We start from the raw sequence: 17,266 nt of genomic DNA on the forward strand, positions 1-17,266 counted from the left end.
ATTTTTTGAGGAACCTCCACACTGTTTTCCAGAGGGGCTGCACCAGTTTACATTCCCACCAACAGTGTAGGAGAGTGCCTGTTTCTCCGCATCCTCGCCAGCATCCAGAGTCCTCTGATTTGCTCATTTTAGCCACTCTGATTGGAGTGAGGTGGTATCTCAAGTGTGGTTTTGATTTGTATTTCCCTGATGAGGAGGGATGCTGAGCATCGTTTCATGTGTCTGTTGGCCGTCTGGATGTCTTCTTTGGAGAAGTGTCTGCTCATATCTTCTGCCCATTTCTTCACTGGATTGTTTGCTTTTTGGGTGTGGAGTTTGGTGAGTTCCTTATAGATTTTGGATACTAGTAGGGGATCTTAAATAAAGGAGAAGCATCATTAAGTTTTCTAAGCATCATTAAAGTAAGTTCTTATCTTACTTTTTTTCAAAAACTACCCTATTTTTTGAATTATGTTAACGATTTAACCACTAATTTTCAGAAAGAAAAAGAAATACTACATTATGTGTTCACTTTAGAAGTAAGAAACATACCACACTTGGAGACACTAAAATGGAGATGGTAAGGGTTCATATGGCTTTTGAAATTTCAATAGGCAGATATTATTTGGAGCATGCTTCAAAGAAAAACTAAAAAGAAAAATTAAGAGGCAATTGGAAATTTGAATACTTAATAAATAGTTGATGTAGAGGCACCTGCGTGGTCAGTTAGGTGTCCAACTTCAGCTCAGGTCATGATCTCACTGCTCATGGGTTTGAGCCCCATATCGGGCTCTGTGCTGACAGCTCAGAGCCTAGAACCTGCTTCAGATTCTGTCTCCATCTCTCTGCCTCTCTCCTGCTCATGCTCTCTCTCTCTCTCTCTCTCTCTCTCAAACATAAAAAATATAAATTTTTTAAATAGCTGATGATATACAGAATTATTGTCCTTTTATTTAAGGTATGGTAATCATTTCATAGTCATGATAAAGAAAGTTACTGCTTTTGAAAAAATTTTTTAACATTTGTTTATTTTTGAGAGACAGACACAGAGTGCAAATTGGCGAGGGGCAGGGAGAGAAGGAGACACAGGATCCAAAGCAGGTTCCATGCTCTGAGCTGTAAGCACAGAGCCTGACACGGGGCTTGAACCCACTAATGGTGAGATCATGACCTGAGCTGAACTTGAACGCTCAACCAACTGAGCCACCCAGGTTCCCCTACAAAAGTTATTGCCTTTTAGAGAAACATGCTAAAATATTTATGAATGGAATATGAAATGGTATGGTGTCTCTGGCAGGATTGGGAGGAGGCAGTTACACTGAATAACTGACATGCAGAACAGTATAATTGAAGCTGGCTGATGGTGACATGGGTTCATTTTTGGGTTTTTTTGTCTACTTTTTTATATCTTTGAAATTTTCCATAATGAAAAATTAAAAGGAAAAGAAACAATGAGATTTTTCAAAGCTCCTCATGACCACTTGATTGAATGATGGATGAGCCATGCGCAAGGAGGTGTTTACTGACTGCAGTCAACTGAGAGGGTTGAGGGCTATTCTCCACTGGAGGTTGCTGCAGTGACAGACAGTGGAGGAGGCTGAGCTTTCATGTGATCATGCTGAGAAACTCAAATGGTATGGAAGGAAAATGGCCCTGGGGCAAGGAGAAAGTAGCAGGTGTGAGACATGTGAGAAGCCTGGTGCTGGAGAGGCCTTGGTCACCCTTCCTGAGACCTGGCTCTGAATGAGCATAACTCACCAACCAATTCCCTTACCTCAGCTTCATTCTCCCTTCACACCCTCCTCTGATGCCAAACCCACTGCTCCCCAGCAACAATGAGAAGGAGAATTAACGTGATCAGAGCCTTGGGCTTGCCCTAAAGAACCTCCACCAATACTTTTTCTTATAATGAATACTTTTTCTGTAGAACATAATTAAACCTTTTAGGCTTTGCAGGCTACATATGGCGTCTGATACAATTACTTCAACTCCACCACTGTAGCAGGAAAGCAGTCATAGACAGTACGTGAATAAACAGGCATGGCTAGATTCTAGTACAACTTTATTTACACAAATAGGTGATGGGCCATATTTGACCCATGGACTATAGTTTTCTGAGCCCTGTTCTAGATACCAAGAACCTTCTCAAATCCTTATCTTGCATAAGAGCTAAAATCAATTTAAATTAATGTTAGTAAGTGAGAAAGATGGAAGTATAGATGAAGTTATGACCAGAGCGGGAATTTGGAAAATTGAAATATGACAGTCTTTAAGGACAGCCTATTCTAAGATGTGACTGTTCTATTGAGTGATGGACATAAGGGAATATGGAGCTCATGGAATCACGGGGACTGGAAGTCACGGTGTTGGAGGTCATCAGTGTGAATAATGAAGTATCTGAGAATGCCAGTGGGAGATGGGTTGGAGAAGATGACAGCAAGTCAAATCCTGGAGCTGTCGAGGGTCGTGTAGGAATGTCCTAAAGGACAAAGAAGTGATGGAGTGGAAGTGTGGGAGTTAGAACTTGGACTCTGGGTTCACAACTCTGCCTTCCAAACCAAGCTTCACCATTTCCAGTTGTGTGACTCTGAGCAAAGATGACTTAACCATTCTGAGCCTTAGGTTTTCCATCTGTGAAATGGTCTTTCATCTAAACAAAGCTAGTTCCTTATCTAAGAGGAATTCTGGTGCCAACCATTAAGGGGATACCATTTTTCCAGTACTGATATGTATATGAACAGGTACATTCCAGCTATTTAAAGGTAGTTATTTATTTGTTCATTTATTTAGCTGATGTTTATTGAATGCTCAAATGCACTCTTAAATTATAGCACAGACTTATCATAAGCTGTTTGGCTACCGTTTATTGGATACTTACTCTGTACCATGGGAATATGACACAGAGAAACATGGTCCCTGTCTTCATGGACAGTTTTTGTGTATAGTTGGATTACAGAATGCATGTACTTAATTTATGCTAATTCAATGGCATGCTTTTGGGGGAAAGAGAGAGAAATAAGATTTTTAAAAATTCAAGCTATTCCCCTTGCCATTCCATTCTTTAGGCAAAAGCATAAATAGGGCACATGACTCAGCTCTTTCCTTAGTTGTTCCCAGTGTTATGTGCCTCTCATAACATGAGCAGCTCATAAGGCAACTACATATTTCTGTTTGTCGTATGTCTGTCTATCTACCTAACTACCTGCCAACCAAGCATTTATATAGTGGGTACGCAGGTACTATTTTGAAAAATTGCTAAATATTACCTAATTTAACTCGCATGACAACCCTACAGAGTAGGAAATGTTATTGTCCCCATTGTAGTAGTCAGGCTGTATTAAGCTAGGTTCCAATCATAAACAATACTGAAGTACTCAATAACAGTTTACTTTTGCTCATACAAAGACCGACACAGGTTAGATAGCCCTTTTATTTATAGCGATCTAGAACATAATGGTTTTTGAGGTCACTAAAGCAAAGGAAGAAAAGTGTAGAGGAGGCACTCTAGTCCTTAACCTTCTCAGCCTAGAATGTTCTTAACCTTCTCGCATCTCCTGACAGAGCCCGACTCCAAACCAACTGCAAGGGAGGCTGCGATCCACAGGGGCCCTGGATGTTCCACCAGTACCAGCTGTCCCAGTGACAGCCATATTTTAGAGAAAGAACTGAGGCGCAAAGATGATTTATCTGCCTCAGGTCACAAGCTAGCAAACAACGAGACAAGATTGAACCCAGGCAACCTGGCTCCTGAGTCTGTGCCATTAAGAATGGTCAATCCATCTGCTCCACTGCCTCTTAGATCACCTGCTACTTAGAGCGATCAGTGCTAGGACCAGGAGAACACTGGCTCTGTGACATTGATTGAAGGAGGTCATGGGTAATTTAAGATATGTGAAGGGGAAACTTTGACTAGATTTGATTTTCATCTTATGTGCTGATTTCAGAGTACAGTTGCAGTGGAAGCTACAACTCCTCTTTATATTATGTGTGTGTTAGCATTTATTGCCTCAGAGAATGTTATCTACCAGCCACAGGAGCCATCTAAAATGTGAGTTTGGCTTTATTTTAACATTCTTGGTAAGACAAATTCTACCAAGCCCAGCTGTCTTTGTTGCTTGATGTCATTATATTGTCAGATCACAGCTGGTAGGTTGGGATCATTTGTCATGGATGGCTGCCGATCGCTTTGCACGTAAATGACGTGCTCTTCTCCTATAGGTTCCCATAATTTAGCATACTCTTCACTCTGTCCACCCATTCTCAGTTACCCATCTCTTTTCCGTAACTCTTTTTTTCAAGTAACTGCGTTTTTGGTAGCTATTTTATATAGACGTTGACAACCCTTAAAATTTTTTGTTAGATATAGGGAAGTGGGTGGTTCAGACAGTTAAACACCTCTTGGTTTCAGCTCAGGTCATGATGTCACAGTTCATGGGTTTGAGCTCCGAGTCAGGATCTGTGCTGACCACAGCACAGAGCCTGCTTGAGGTTCTCTTTCTCTCCTCTCTTTGCCTCTGCCCCCCCGAAAATGAATAACTAAACATTAAAAATATTTTTATTAGGTTTATAAAAATAACTTAGATTTATCCCATATAAAATAAACATATTTATTAAATAAACTATACAGTGAACAGGAAATGTTTAAAATCAAGGATAATCATAGAATTAAATAACTCTAGAGTTAAAAATCTTTCAAAAGCATGTTTCACTCCTAAGGATAGGAACACAGCTTTTATTTTGTCTTCTAAATTATTTTGTAGCTTTCATATTGTCTACGCAGGTACTTTAAGAATTAAAAACAATTACAGAACTAAAGAGTATTTATTCTACTTCCGTTTTAAAATTTTTTTAAGTTTATTTATTTGAAAGAGAGAGAGTGGGGAGGGGGGCAGAAAGAAAGAGGGAGAAAGAGAATCCCAAGCAGACTCTGTGCTGTCAGCACAGAGACCGATGCGTGGCTCAGTTTCACAAACCATGAGATTATGACCTGAGCCGAAGTCAAGAGTCAGACGTTTAACTGACTGAGCCACCCAGGCACCCCATTCTACTTCTTTTAATTCCATTTTTTGCTTTTTGTGGTAGACATTTATGTTTTTTCCCTCCCTGCATTGATTTCCTCCTCCTCCTCTGGTTACAGAACTCTCTCTGTCACTAAGAGGATCACCTGTCTCCCATTCTCGGTCTGTATGGACAGTGAGCTGATTCCCCAGCTGGCTCCCCCTCTGACCAGTGAATCCCCCTGATACTACAGTTGCTCCCAAATTGGTTGAATCACAGATAAACCCAAGATTTTTTAGGAAGCAACCAGGAAACGTTTTCTGTCTTTTCCTCTAGACCTGGAGCTTTGAGGTCATAAGTGCACCTTGAGCTGCTGAGGCAACCACCTGAAGAGGTTGTGCCTGAGATAACAGCAGCACTGAGAGGTAGCCAGACCCTGAGTTTCTATGGCATTGTTTTGGGCCTATCTGGTGGTACCTAAAGCCAACTCTACCCCTTCACTCTTAGTTAATCCTTTATTTTATTTATTTATTTATTTATTTTTTGCTTAACCCAGTTTGAGTTAGGTTTTATAAATAAAGTTTTATTTATCTTATTATTTTTGAGAGAGAAAGAGAACGAGCACAAGCAGGGGAGGGGCAGAGAGAGAGAGAGAGAATCCCAAGCTCCATGCTATCAGTGAAGAGGCCTGATGCAGGGCTAGAGTTCACGACCTGAGCCAAAGTCAAGAGTCAGACACTTAACCGACTGAGTCACCCAGGTGCCCTGAGGTAGGTTTCTAACACTTGCAAATGAAAGAGTCCTAACTGATACGTGCTTCTGCAGGTATTGCCCCAACTAGGCTCCAGTATTCTAACTTAGTCAGCTTTGTCCAGGTTCTGTTTTTAAACAACCCTCAAATCTCAGTGCCTTACAACCATCAAATGTTAATTCTTCTCCCTTTTTTATGTTAGCTGCATATCACTTTTGGCTCTGCCCCATGTCCCTTTTCATTCTGGGACCCAGGCTGAAGGAACAGCCCCCTCCCTCACTCTCACAACAGAGGGAGAAGGGCAGTGGCCCATCCACACAGTGGCAAACATTACTTCTGCTCACGTTTCATTGGCCGATACAAGTCCATGGCCAAGAAGAATAGCAGTGCTATAGGGAAGTCGACACCACCACCAGGCAGAGACTGCAAGGCAAATGGCAGAGTAGAGAAGTGTTATTCTTTTTTCCCAGGAAAAAGAGTAATAGGTGAGACCAATAACACAATGTACTGCCTGCTCTCATCAGAGTTTGATGAGGGTGTTTTCTTTCCTACCTTTCAATGACAATGGGTTACATCGTATCTTCTGATGGCTTTCCTCCTATTTATGAACCTGGCATCATCCTCTTTTGTGTTATAGAGTCCTGACTCAATCAGCTAATCAGAAACAAGGAAATTATTGGGGTGCCTGGGTGGCTCAGTCAGTTGAGCATCCGACTTTGGTTCAGGTCATGATCTCACAGTTCGTGGGTTCAAGCCCCGCGTCAGGCTCTGTGCTGAGGAATAGCTCAGAGCCTGGAGCCTGCTTCCGATTCTGTGTCTCCCTCTCTCTCTGACCCTCCCCTGTTCACACTGTTTCTCGCTCTCAGAAATAAATGAAAAACATTAAAAAAAGAAAAAAGGAAATTATTTGTTATCATATTGAGAACAAGAAAAGTTTCACTTTTATTTTGACCGAAAAGAATTGGTCAGATTCATTTGCAAAAAGAAATCACTACACAAGCCCAAGGAACAAAAGTGCTCTGCTGCCTATCTGGTCCCATGTCTCGGGGGAGAAGGCTCATGAAAGACATCATTAAAGCTGAGACCTTCATTGAAACAAAGATTGTGTTTTAGAAAAGAAAAGCTTACTTTGGGTGAAATGTCTTTTCAGCTAATTTCAGCCCTTGGACAAAAAACAAAAACAAAAACAAAAAAACCCAAAAAACAATAAAAGGAAAAAATCTACAATACTTCCATGTCGATGAAAGGTATCTTATGACCAAAAGCTGAGGTGAAAACAAAAGCGTCGCCATGCTATTTGAGGACAAGCACCACCCAGCTGCATGATGGTCTGTTTGTGTGAAGGTTAATAACCTGAAGGAAAATGTCTGTGCCTTCTAGATGGCCCAGGAAACGGCATGCATGTTGCACTAAGGATCGTAATTAAAAGGTGGCAGGGCAAAAAATTTGCTTTGTCCTCTTGAAAGGAAAAAAAGTCTTTTAATTTTATTTTGTCTTATAGATGAGTAACTTCAGAGGCTAGGAGTCTCATGAGGATACTAAATCATCTTTGTTCTTTATATTAGCATTTGTCTTCAAATAGGAAGGAAGGAGAGCTGTTTCCTGAATTCAGGACACAGTGGGATGCATAAATCCACTATGTGCCTCTTTCTCGCTGGAGGTTTGGCATGTCAGTGGCCCTTTTCTCTGAGGCACACAGTCCTGCTTCCTTCCTTTCTTCCTGTTGTTTCTAGGTGACTCTTTGGGAACAAGCCCAGGGAGCCTGCATGAGACAGCACGGGTTCCAGTCTTAGCACTGCCGTGTATTAGCGGGGGTATTAGTTTCCCAACTGCTGCTTAATAAATTACCACAAAACTGGTGACTTAGAACAACATAGGTATTGTCTCTTGCAGTTCTGAGGGTTAGAAGTCCAAAACCAACTCCTCCTAGAGCCTCTAGAGGAGAATTTGTTTTCTCGCCTTCTCTGGTTTCTGGAGGGTGCCTGTACGCTGGAGGGCTCATGGCCCCTTCTTTGCCTCACTCTGACTTCTGGTGTCCATTGTCACATTGACTTCTGTGGTGGCATCTCTGTGTGCATGCCTCTCACAAGGATCCTTGGGACTACATCACTGGCTCACCTGGATAATCTAGGATAATCTCAAAATCCTTACCTTAATTACTTCTACAAAGTCCCTTTTGCCATATAAGGGGATGTATCTGTTCAAGAGTCTGGGGGTTGAACGAGGACATCTTGGAGAAGTGTTATATAGCCTGCCACAGTCGGGTGACCTGGAAATAATCCCTTCACCAGTTGTGCTCCTCTCTTCTGTTACTTGGGGATGACAATGCAGGGTTGCCATGAGGTCTGAGATGGTATCAGAGTGCTTTGTCACAACCAACAGAAATTTAAAGACTACTTAAGGAAAAGGGTATATACTGGAAGAAAAAAATAAAAGATAACTCACAAACGTGAAGGAAGAGGTAAGGACCTGGCCTTAGAAAGCAGGCGTAGCAATCCAGGAAGCATAGACCCATGTTTTCTAGACAACAGTGCCTGGAAGAATCCTGTAGTCTCTGCTGGTCCACTCAAGATTCACATTCTAGGGAAACAGCATCTGCTTGGCTAAGCTTCGCTGTCAGTACATTCTGCAGTCACTGGAGGGTGAGGTGGTATGACCCACACGCCCCCTCCCCCCCCCCGGCCACCAGTACAGGGAGGTGGAGTTGTCAAAGCAAACTATGAGGGCTGATACCACAAGAAGGCGGAGGGTCTGATGAGCAGATAAAAATTAAAGGTATCCATTTCAGAGGGCTCATAGGAGGTCTCCAAAGAATGGATCGCTTTTATTTTGTCCTTAATCTGAGGAGAATGGCAGCCTCTACTTTAGCAAGATGAAACGTGGGTGGAAGAATAACCAAGCAAGAGAAAGACCTAATATTTGCTCTGCTGCTAATAAATCCTGACATTAAAGAAAGTTCTCTGTTTTCTTATCCATAATAGTATTCATTCATTCAAAAATACTTACTGAATGCCTTCTCTTTCCCAGGTACTTTTCTAGGTACCATAGATAGAAGGGAGAATAAGAGAAAGTCTTGCCCCCCATAGAATTTATAGTTTAGTAGGAAGACAGTCAATAGCTAAGCTAACAAATAAGCATATTGCATTATGTAAGAAGACCCAAGTGCTCTGAGGAAAAATAAAGCAGTGTAAGTGGATAGAGCATCCCAAAGCTGGGGTGAGAACTGCCACTGTTTAGAGTAGCCATGGAAGGTGCACTTCTTTAAAGAGGAAACATTTGCACAGAGGCCTGGGAGCCAACGGTACAAAGATCAGAAGGAAGAATGTTCCAGGTGGAGAGAACAGCCACTCTGAAGGCCCTTGAGATAGGAACAAACTTGGCTAGTGAGACGAGGAGAGGAAGGAGGCCAAGAGAAGGGTAAGCAATGGAGCCAGAGCGGCTGGCTAGGCTGGGCCCAGCTTGGGTGGGCCTTTGGGTATCATGGTAAAGAGTATGCTTTTACCTTTTTTCCTCTGAGCATGATAGAAAACTAGTGTTTTTAGAAGATCGAGGGAATCGGACTTATCTTTTAAAAAAGATCACTCTAGGGGTGCTTGGGTTGTTCAGTTGGGATTAAGGCCTGACTCTTGATTTCTCCTCAGGTCATGATCTCATGGCTTGTGAAATCAAGCCCCATGTCCAGCTCTGTGCTGACAGCGTGGAGCCTGCTTGGGAATCTCTCTCTCCCTCTCTCTCTCTGCTCCTCCTCCCTCCCAAAATAAATAAACACACATTTAAAAAAAAATAAATAAGGAGCATTCACTTTCGAATGTCTCCTCTCTGAGAGCTTTCCTACCATTCTTCCTTTCTGATCTTATATGCTAATAAACTTTTGCCTGCTGCTCAAAAAATAAGTAAATAAATAAACAAACAAATAAAACTCACTCTGGTGGCTGGTGGGGGAGTTGACTTCAGTCAGCCCTAACAATACAAGCAGCAGTGGGGAGGCTACTGTAGGCAGGAGATGATGGCAGCTCGGAGTTTGGGAGGCAAGAATAGTTTGAATTTGGTATATTTTGATGTTGGAACCAAGAAGTCCGATTGATGGATTAGATGTGTGGTGAGAGAAAGGTCCAGGATGACTTGGAGATTTCAGGCCTGAGCAACTGACTGAACAGGGAGTCAGTTACTGAAATGGAGTGGCAGAAATTAGAGTTGTTTTGAAAATTTAATGGCTTTCTGGAAAAATCACAGGTTTTGGGGAATAAAAATATGAAGCTTTCTTTTAATTTTTTCCCACGAACTAACCCACAGTATCATGGTGGATCTCCCTTCTGTCTGGGAGGCAGCCATTTAAATAACTTTTTGGCCAAAATCCATAACTTCCTGGTCACTCTCTGTTTTCAGATGGTTTCATTTTACTGTTTGGATTCATCCCGTTTAGTTTTAAATCTTTAGTCCTCAGTTTTATCCTGGATGTAAACCTCGTCTTCCCCCCTTTCCCTAGCTGCAGCCACACTCGCAGTGATTCAGGGGCCCTGAACTTGGAAGGTGGACAGATTGCCTCTCTATTTTCATTAGCCTCTAACTGAAATTTAGCCTCACTTTTAATTATGAACATGGGCAACAGGCCTCAGGAGAGGCCATGGTACCTGTGTCTTTGTCACTAATAGCAATCAGAGTTTTACACATCTCAATGTAGTAGTTGCAGTGGTCTTGAAATATCATTTACACATGTCACTTCTTCTAAATTACAGTAGTTAATTGACTTGCCATTAGGTCTTCTTATTTACTGCATACTCTAGAAGCACATACGTTATTGTATTACCTCCTAGATTTTCTTTTTTAATTTATTTATTTTGAGAGACAAAGCGAGAGAGAGAAAGCGTGCACATGTACACACCACATGGGCAGTGAAGGGGCAGAGAGAGAATACCAAGTAGGCTTCACACCATCAGCACAGAGCCCATTGTGGGGCTGGAACTCACAAACTGCCAGATCATGACCTGGGCCAAAATCAAGAGTTGGACACTTAACCGACTGAGCCACCCAGGCAACCCACCACCTGGTTTTTTTTGTTTTTTGTTTTGTTTGCTTGTTTTTTTTTTAGTATTTTGAAAACTGTATTGCAATATAATTGGTTTGCTTTGAAATCTTATTTTCTTTAATATTTTAAAAAAGTATTATTGGGGGGGATATCTGGATGTCTCAGAAAGTTGAGTGTCCAACTCTTGGTTTCAGCTCAGGTCATGATCTCAGGGTCGTGGGATTGAGCCCCATGTCAGAGTGCTTGAAATTCTCACTCTCTCCCTCTGCCCCTCTGCCCGACTTGTGTGCTCTCTCCCTCTCTTTCTCTAAAATTTAAAAAAAAAATTTATTTAGAAAAGAAATCCAAACTTCCAGCATAAAAAGGGATCCATGACAAAAACCAACTTAAGATCCCTGCCAGAGATTTGGAAGCTGTGAAGAGGGAGGTGGTCTTCTCTTCCCATATACCCCCTCTTACACAGGCTCACCCTCTGGAGGGAGCGGAGGGAGATTGGGAAGGAGGCAGGTCTCCTTCAGGTTTTTGTTGAGTCACGTTAAAGAAAATATGTAATCCGTTACAAAGAGACTAAATAACACAGCAATCTGGACACATTTATCAAAACACATCAAGTATCACAGCCCTTTCAACACGGTTATACCTTATAGGGTGGGCACCTGGCCTTGTCACATTGTTAGGTACGCTCTGCTGGCTAGACCCATATGCAACTTCCAGTGATGGGGCTGATAAAATGGAAAAATTAAGTCAGGAGAGTGATTCAGCTTGATGCCAGGTAATATCTGCTTTTTGGTCTCTCAGGGTAGTTAGTGAGGGGGCAAAAGCCAGATCACATCCTAATAACCATGGTTTCTGAATGCAATGTAAGGCCACTAGAGAGTAAGGCAGCTGGCTCTACCCTGCTGATTTTCAGAGTTGTTTCTGGCATCATAGAGAAAAGATTCCATCCTAATCGCTGGTCACCATATATCTGGACACGTCATTCCAGATAACCTCTATTGTACTTCTTCCAAATATTTGAAGTTTATTACTCAAGACTGATGATGCCTCTAACACAGAATGTTTGAGAAACCAGTTAAGGCTGAGGGCAGGGACTGGATGATTTTTTTTTTCTGGATACAATGAGTAGATGTTATGAAATACTTAGATGCTTGAAAGGCTTTATAAATGATGGTTGATTTAGGGCCTGTGTCATTTTATAAATGGCTTTGCATCAGGGTTGTGCTTTCATGTTCCAAGAAAACAACTTAATCTCTTACCTAATGAAAAGTGGATAGAATGTGGATTCCAAGAATCAAGTTTCAATATAAAGCAAACCTTTCTACTTTCTGTTTTATTCTGTTTAAATGCCTCTTTGGGATGGTCCCTCTTGTTTTAGGACTGGATGCAGAAATTAACAAAGACAAACTTTTCAGATTCCCTTGTGTAGTTTGAAAGCATGCTGTATCTCTTTTAGGTCCTGCAGATCTTTTACTTAGCACCCTAAAAGGGGGAAAGAAATGTGTGTGTGTTTATGCATACATACAGAATCGGAAAAATAAATGCTTGTTCTTTCTCAGAATTATAGCTTCGATTCTTAAGATTCAAATATATTTGATTCACATTTAAGAAAAAAGGAAAAGGACATGACAAATGAGCATTACCGGTAAGACAAATCTTGTAAATGTACTCAGTGGTACTGTTTTGCCGGTTGAAACATGCAAACCTGTCTGCTCTGGGGATGTCCCACGTAAGCCCTTGAGGAGGAAGCCTGGCCGCCTTCTCCTGTGATTGACATGGCCCCTCCTCCCCCTCCCCAGTTTCCCAATGATGAGAGGTTGCCTCCACTTGATCTCTATTTTTATTTGACCTGAAGCCAGTTGCACTGATTCCAAAAGAGAGAAAAGGGCCTGACATGGCTTCTATCCTGTCACACTGGCCTGCTGAAATGATTGATAATTCCCAGGGACTACACTCGGAAGATTAAGTCCTTTTCATTTGGCTCTCTCATACTTATTCTTGGTTTGGGGACTAGACAGCACCCCATTATTTAGCCATAAAAGCAGGGATGTCACTAAAGGTGGCCTCATATTACTGCTTAAAGGTCTATTAGAAATCTCATTTTGCTTTTTGGAGATTCATTGTCATGCAAAGCAGTTTGGGGTTCCATTACTGGTGAAAGCCCTTTGTTGTGCTGGCCCAGCCTCTTGTCCCCAGATTTGCAGGTCTCCTTTCCTACTGCTATTCCAAAACAGGAATACTGTTACTTTGAAGATTTCATGACATAAGTAAAGAAAAATATACTTAAGGCAGGGAAATTGCAGCTGAACAGAAAGGCGCCATCAAATCTCCCCTCCGATACAAGTGACAAACTCCACTTTGTTCTGCTGTCCTGACATTGGATTTCCCTGTGGAGCGTCAGACAAATGAATACCTGCCAAGTTATTACTGTAAGAATTAATGAAGAGGGCATTTTCTATGATTATGGCTCTTTTCTCCCTCTCCGGCTTTTTCTTCTAAGCAAATGACCGTGTTTTATGCTATTAAACACGCACAGCTGCGACACCCTGAATTCCACATCAGTGGCCTTGTGAGCTGTCTTCTCTTCCCCCTTTAGACCACTCCCTATGCTTCCTGGGCCAAAAGATTCTCAGCAGTAAATGGTCAGTGACCTTGAATGAGTCACTTCACACCTCTGTGTCTCAGTTTCTTAGTTCTAAAAGAAGGATAACCACAGGTAATTACTAATATGGTGTCGATTTAATGAAATAATGTATGGAAAGTGCTTAGGACACTGTGCCAGGCAGAGAGCTTATTCCACAAACATTTATCAAGTACCCTCTAGAAATGGGTCAGTTTTCCTTGGCTTTCACTTATTTGATCCTGGAAAAATTCCTAAGTGCTGGGACTGCCAAGAGGCACAGACATGGGCCTGGTCTCTGCTCTCCTGGAGCTCACAGTCCAGGTGAGGATTACGGCATTAATTAGATAACCACAAAGATTTCTATCTCCAAATTGGGCCAAGGACTCAGAAGAAAAATTACACCCAGAGCCCCACTGGGTCCTAACCTAAACAAAACACCTTTCCATAGCACTTGAATGGAGATTGGAAGAAAGAGTAAAAAGTGAACCGGGAGGAAGAAGTGTCAGCTCCCTAACCCCCAACCTTAGGTTTTGACTTAGGAAAAGGTGCTCCTACCCCAGGGCAGATGTGGCCCCAGGCCATGAGCATGGCTTAGTGGGCAGAGCATGGGCTGGGTTTCAGTGTCCTCTGGCCCATCTGCTGGGTGTCCTTAAGCAGCAACCTGCACAGCTGGACACAGTTTCCCTGGCTGGGGATAGGAGGCTATTGGAAGCAGAAGAAAAGCAGGGTCTGCAAAGACCCTGGGTGGAAGGGCACTTCTGAAGACATGAAAGGGACCAGCATGGCTGGAGCACAAGGAGCCAGGCTGATAGGAAGGAAGTCCAGAAAGCTCTCAGTAAACATTAGCTAAAATTAATGCACAATAATATTAGTCTCATAAATCCATTGCCAGCACACCAAGGCCTCCTTACAAACACCAAGGTCTCTCTAGAAGCCATTGATTTTCAACTAGTGAAGGAGAATTTCTTCAGGGATGTGATTTGTTGCTGTCACACCACTGAAATTTAAAGAACAAGGGCAATGGATGAGTAGAGACGTTTGATGAGGAAAGCAGGGAGCCGATGCACCTCTGGTGGCAGGCCTCCAGCAAAATATGAATGCTCCACTGCAGTCCAGAAGCCAGATATTAAGTAAGAAGTGAAAAACAAAAACAGAACCAAAAAAAAAAAAATTTAAAAAGCCACCACATCATGAAAATGAAAATGGAAACAGAACATTAAGGAAAGGTTTCTAACAATGCTGTCACTTTGAGGGTGTAATTAGCTCTCCAAAGAAGTAGAAGAATCACTTTTACTTGATCGCTTAGAAAGGACCTGTCCAGCCCAAGACCCAGAACCTGGCAACAACGCTGTGCTCCCTGGAAATGGCCTTAATACCCCCAAGGCTCTTCCTGGCTTTGATTTCTTTGATTTTGGAATAATTCAAAAACACATGATTCATTCAGACAAGTATACTGTACCAAGGTGGGTTGTTGTTGTTAAGTCAGAACTTAGAAGGAAATAAAACCACACATTCTGGAGGATCATACATCATTGCCACTTAGCTTTGCATTCTTTGCCAAGCTAGGCATCTGCAAGTGTTTGCCCACTTGAGGTCTGATGTTAGCAGAGCATTGTGAGGGAAGCCTGGGCTTTGGGATCAGATGAGTCTAGGCTCAGATCCCGACTAGGCCACCACCTACAAGCTGTGTGACCTTGGGGCAGCTTAGTCAACCTCTCTGCACAATGGGAGTTACTATAAACTCAAATGATGGCTATCATTAGGGAGAGCTCTGAGGCCAGGGCACTTAGGAACCCCTCACTTGCAAAGTCATTTCTGGGGTTCCTGCCTTGAGAGCAGTCTCCATGACCCACGTCCATCCAGAAGTTCATTTATTTGTATTATATCTGAAAAGGCTTAACTTGGCTTTTCAGTGAAGCTATGCTTTAGAGACACATAAGGAACCAGAAGTAAGTCATATTTATAAGATCTTGTCAGGAGTTAGTACCCCTATGAAACTTTTAGTGAAAAAAAAAAGAAAAGAGCATTTAGTGGTGATTTTTAAATGTGATATCTTTGATCACAAATCCCGTCACAATCTGCACAATCCAACAAGAGCAAACAGTATCAACTGACCCAGCACTTGACATATTTTATTGCCTACTAAGATGTAAATAGCAGAACTTAACTTAAAAATATGCTTGAATTTGGGGTGCCTGGATGGCTCAGTCAGTTAAACAGTTGACTTTAGCTCAGGTCATGGGTTCGTGGGTTTGAGCCCCATGTCAGTCTCTGTGCTGACAGCTCAGAGCCTGGAGCCTGCTTTGGATTCTGTGTCTCCCTCTCTGCCCCTTCCCTGCTCATGCTCTTCTGTCTGTCTGTCTCCCTCTCTCTCTGTCAAAAAATAAATTAAATTTTTAAAAAATAAAATAAAACATTCTCTTTAAGAAATATGCTTTAATTGAAGCCACATTGAACTGGAGTGTGCACACAATTTATCAGAGATAAATGCCAATATTTTGCTTTTAGGAGAGAGATGAACTATTTCATTTCCCTTCCATAGGAAATTGGAAAAAGAGCCCTTTATTAAGTGTCAGTCATAATGCAGTATTTAAAAGTCACCCCTGCTGTCTCTCTTGTTTAATGTCTACACAGCCTTTACGTATGTGGCACCTTTAGGACTAACATGCAGCTTGAGCAGCCTGAGCCTTTCAAAGTAGAGCAGGCTAACAGTGATTTAAGATTTGCTGGTTAAAAGCAAAACAAAACAAAATCCATCTCTGATTTTAAAATAAAACATGCTAACTCAACCCTAAGCTTTTCTAGCAAAAGTGGTATTGTTGCTTTCTAAGAATGGAAATGGATGAGGCACTTAATCAGAGAGGCCATTATGTTGTCAAAGGCCTAGCCAAGGCTGAAAGATGGATTCTCAGGGGCATATGACCATTTTATTGCTTTTCAGCCCACGGTCAGCAATCCCACTCTCCCTCCTGCTGACAGAAGAGGAGGCAGCGCTGATCATTCAATCCTTCTGGAGAGCCTATCTGGTAAGAGTCATGTGCAATTATGGCATTTGGCCTGGTGGGGAATTTTTGTGATGCTGAGTGCCCATGGGAAAACTGTTAGATGAATTTGAAACAGAGGGTATTATAGCTAACATCCAAACCTCAGAAATAGGATTCTCTGTAAAATACATCTCAAAAAATGATTTAGTATTTTTACCAAAGCTTATTTTGCAATTATCATTAAAGGTACCCTATAGCCTTTTAATGTTGGGCTGACTAGCCTGTATTACCTAAAAAATAATATTATTTACATACAGAGAGTAATATGTGTTTGTTTTAGAAAAAAATAGAAAATTCAGATAATTCACTTGGAGCAAATAAAAATGTTTGAGTCACTGAAACTGTTACCCCAAAATAATCACTGTTGACATTTTGGTGTAAAACTTTCCAAACCTTAAAAATCTTAACAGATGGGTGAAACAGGTGAAGGGGATTAAGAGTACACTTACCTTGGTGACCAATGAGTCATGTATGAGTCAGGTGTATATTGTACAACTGAAACTAATATAACACTGTATGTTAACTAAAGGGACTTAAATTTTTTAAATAAATAAATGAAAAATGTAAAATTTGAAAAATCTTAGAAGACAAAATAACATATAGACACTTATCATATGCTAGAAATAACCTTTTCTTTTGAAACTTGTCTTTTCTAGCCATTTTCCTATTGGTTATTCCCAGTTTATCATTATTATAATAAATGCCGTAATACACATCTTTGTGCAGCCATCTTTGCACAATTGTCTGGTTGTTTATATAGGACAAATTCTAGAAGTAGAATTTCTAGGTCAAAAGGTGAGTTCCTTTCTAAAGCTCCTGATCCATATTGTCATGTGGCCCTTCCGGAA

At 41.6% G+C, this 17,266-nt stretch overlaps 1 protein-coding gene across 2 annotated transcripts in view; it reads left to right on the plus strand.

Annotated features, from left to right (window-relative positions):
- IQCK (IQ motif containing K) overlaps window positions 1-17,266 on the plus strand; it is a 126,255-nt gene that overhangs the window by 38,321 nt on the left and 70,668 nt on the right. For both annotated transcript variants that reach the window (XM_039255879.1, XM_039255880.1), the window contains exon 7: window positions 16,316-16,400. In XM_039255879.1, the coding sequence (XP_039111810.1) occupies window positions 16,316-16,400 (85 nt within the window). The remainder of the gene's footprint in view (window positions 1-16,315; window positions 16,401-17,266) is intronic.

Source organism: Hyaena hyaena, unplaced genomic scaffold (genome assembly GCF_003009895.1).
Source record: "Hyaena hyaena isolate Hyena2069 unplaced genomic scaffold, ASM300989v1 scaffold_550, whole genome shotgun sequence".
In the NCBI taxonomy this organism is placed as follows: Eukaryota; Metazoa; Chordata; class Mammalia; order Carnivora; family Hyaenidae; genus Hyaena; species Hyaena hyaena.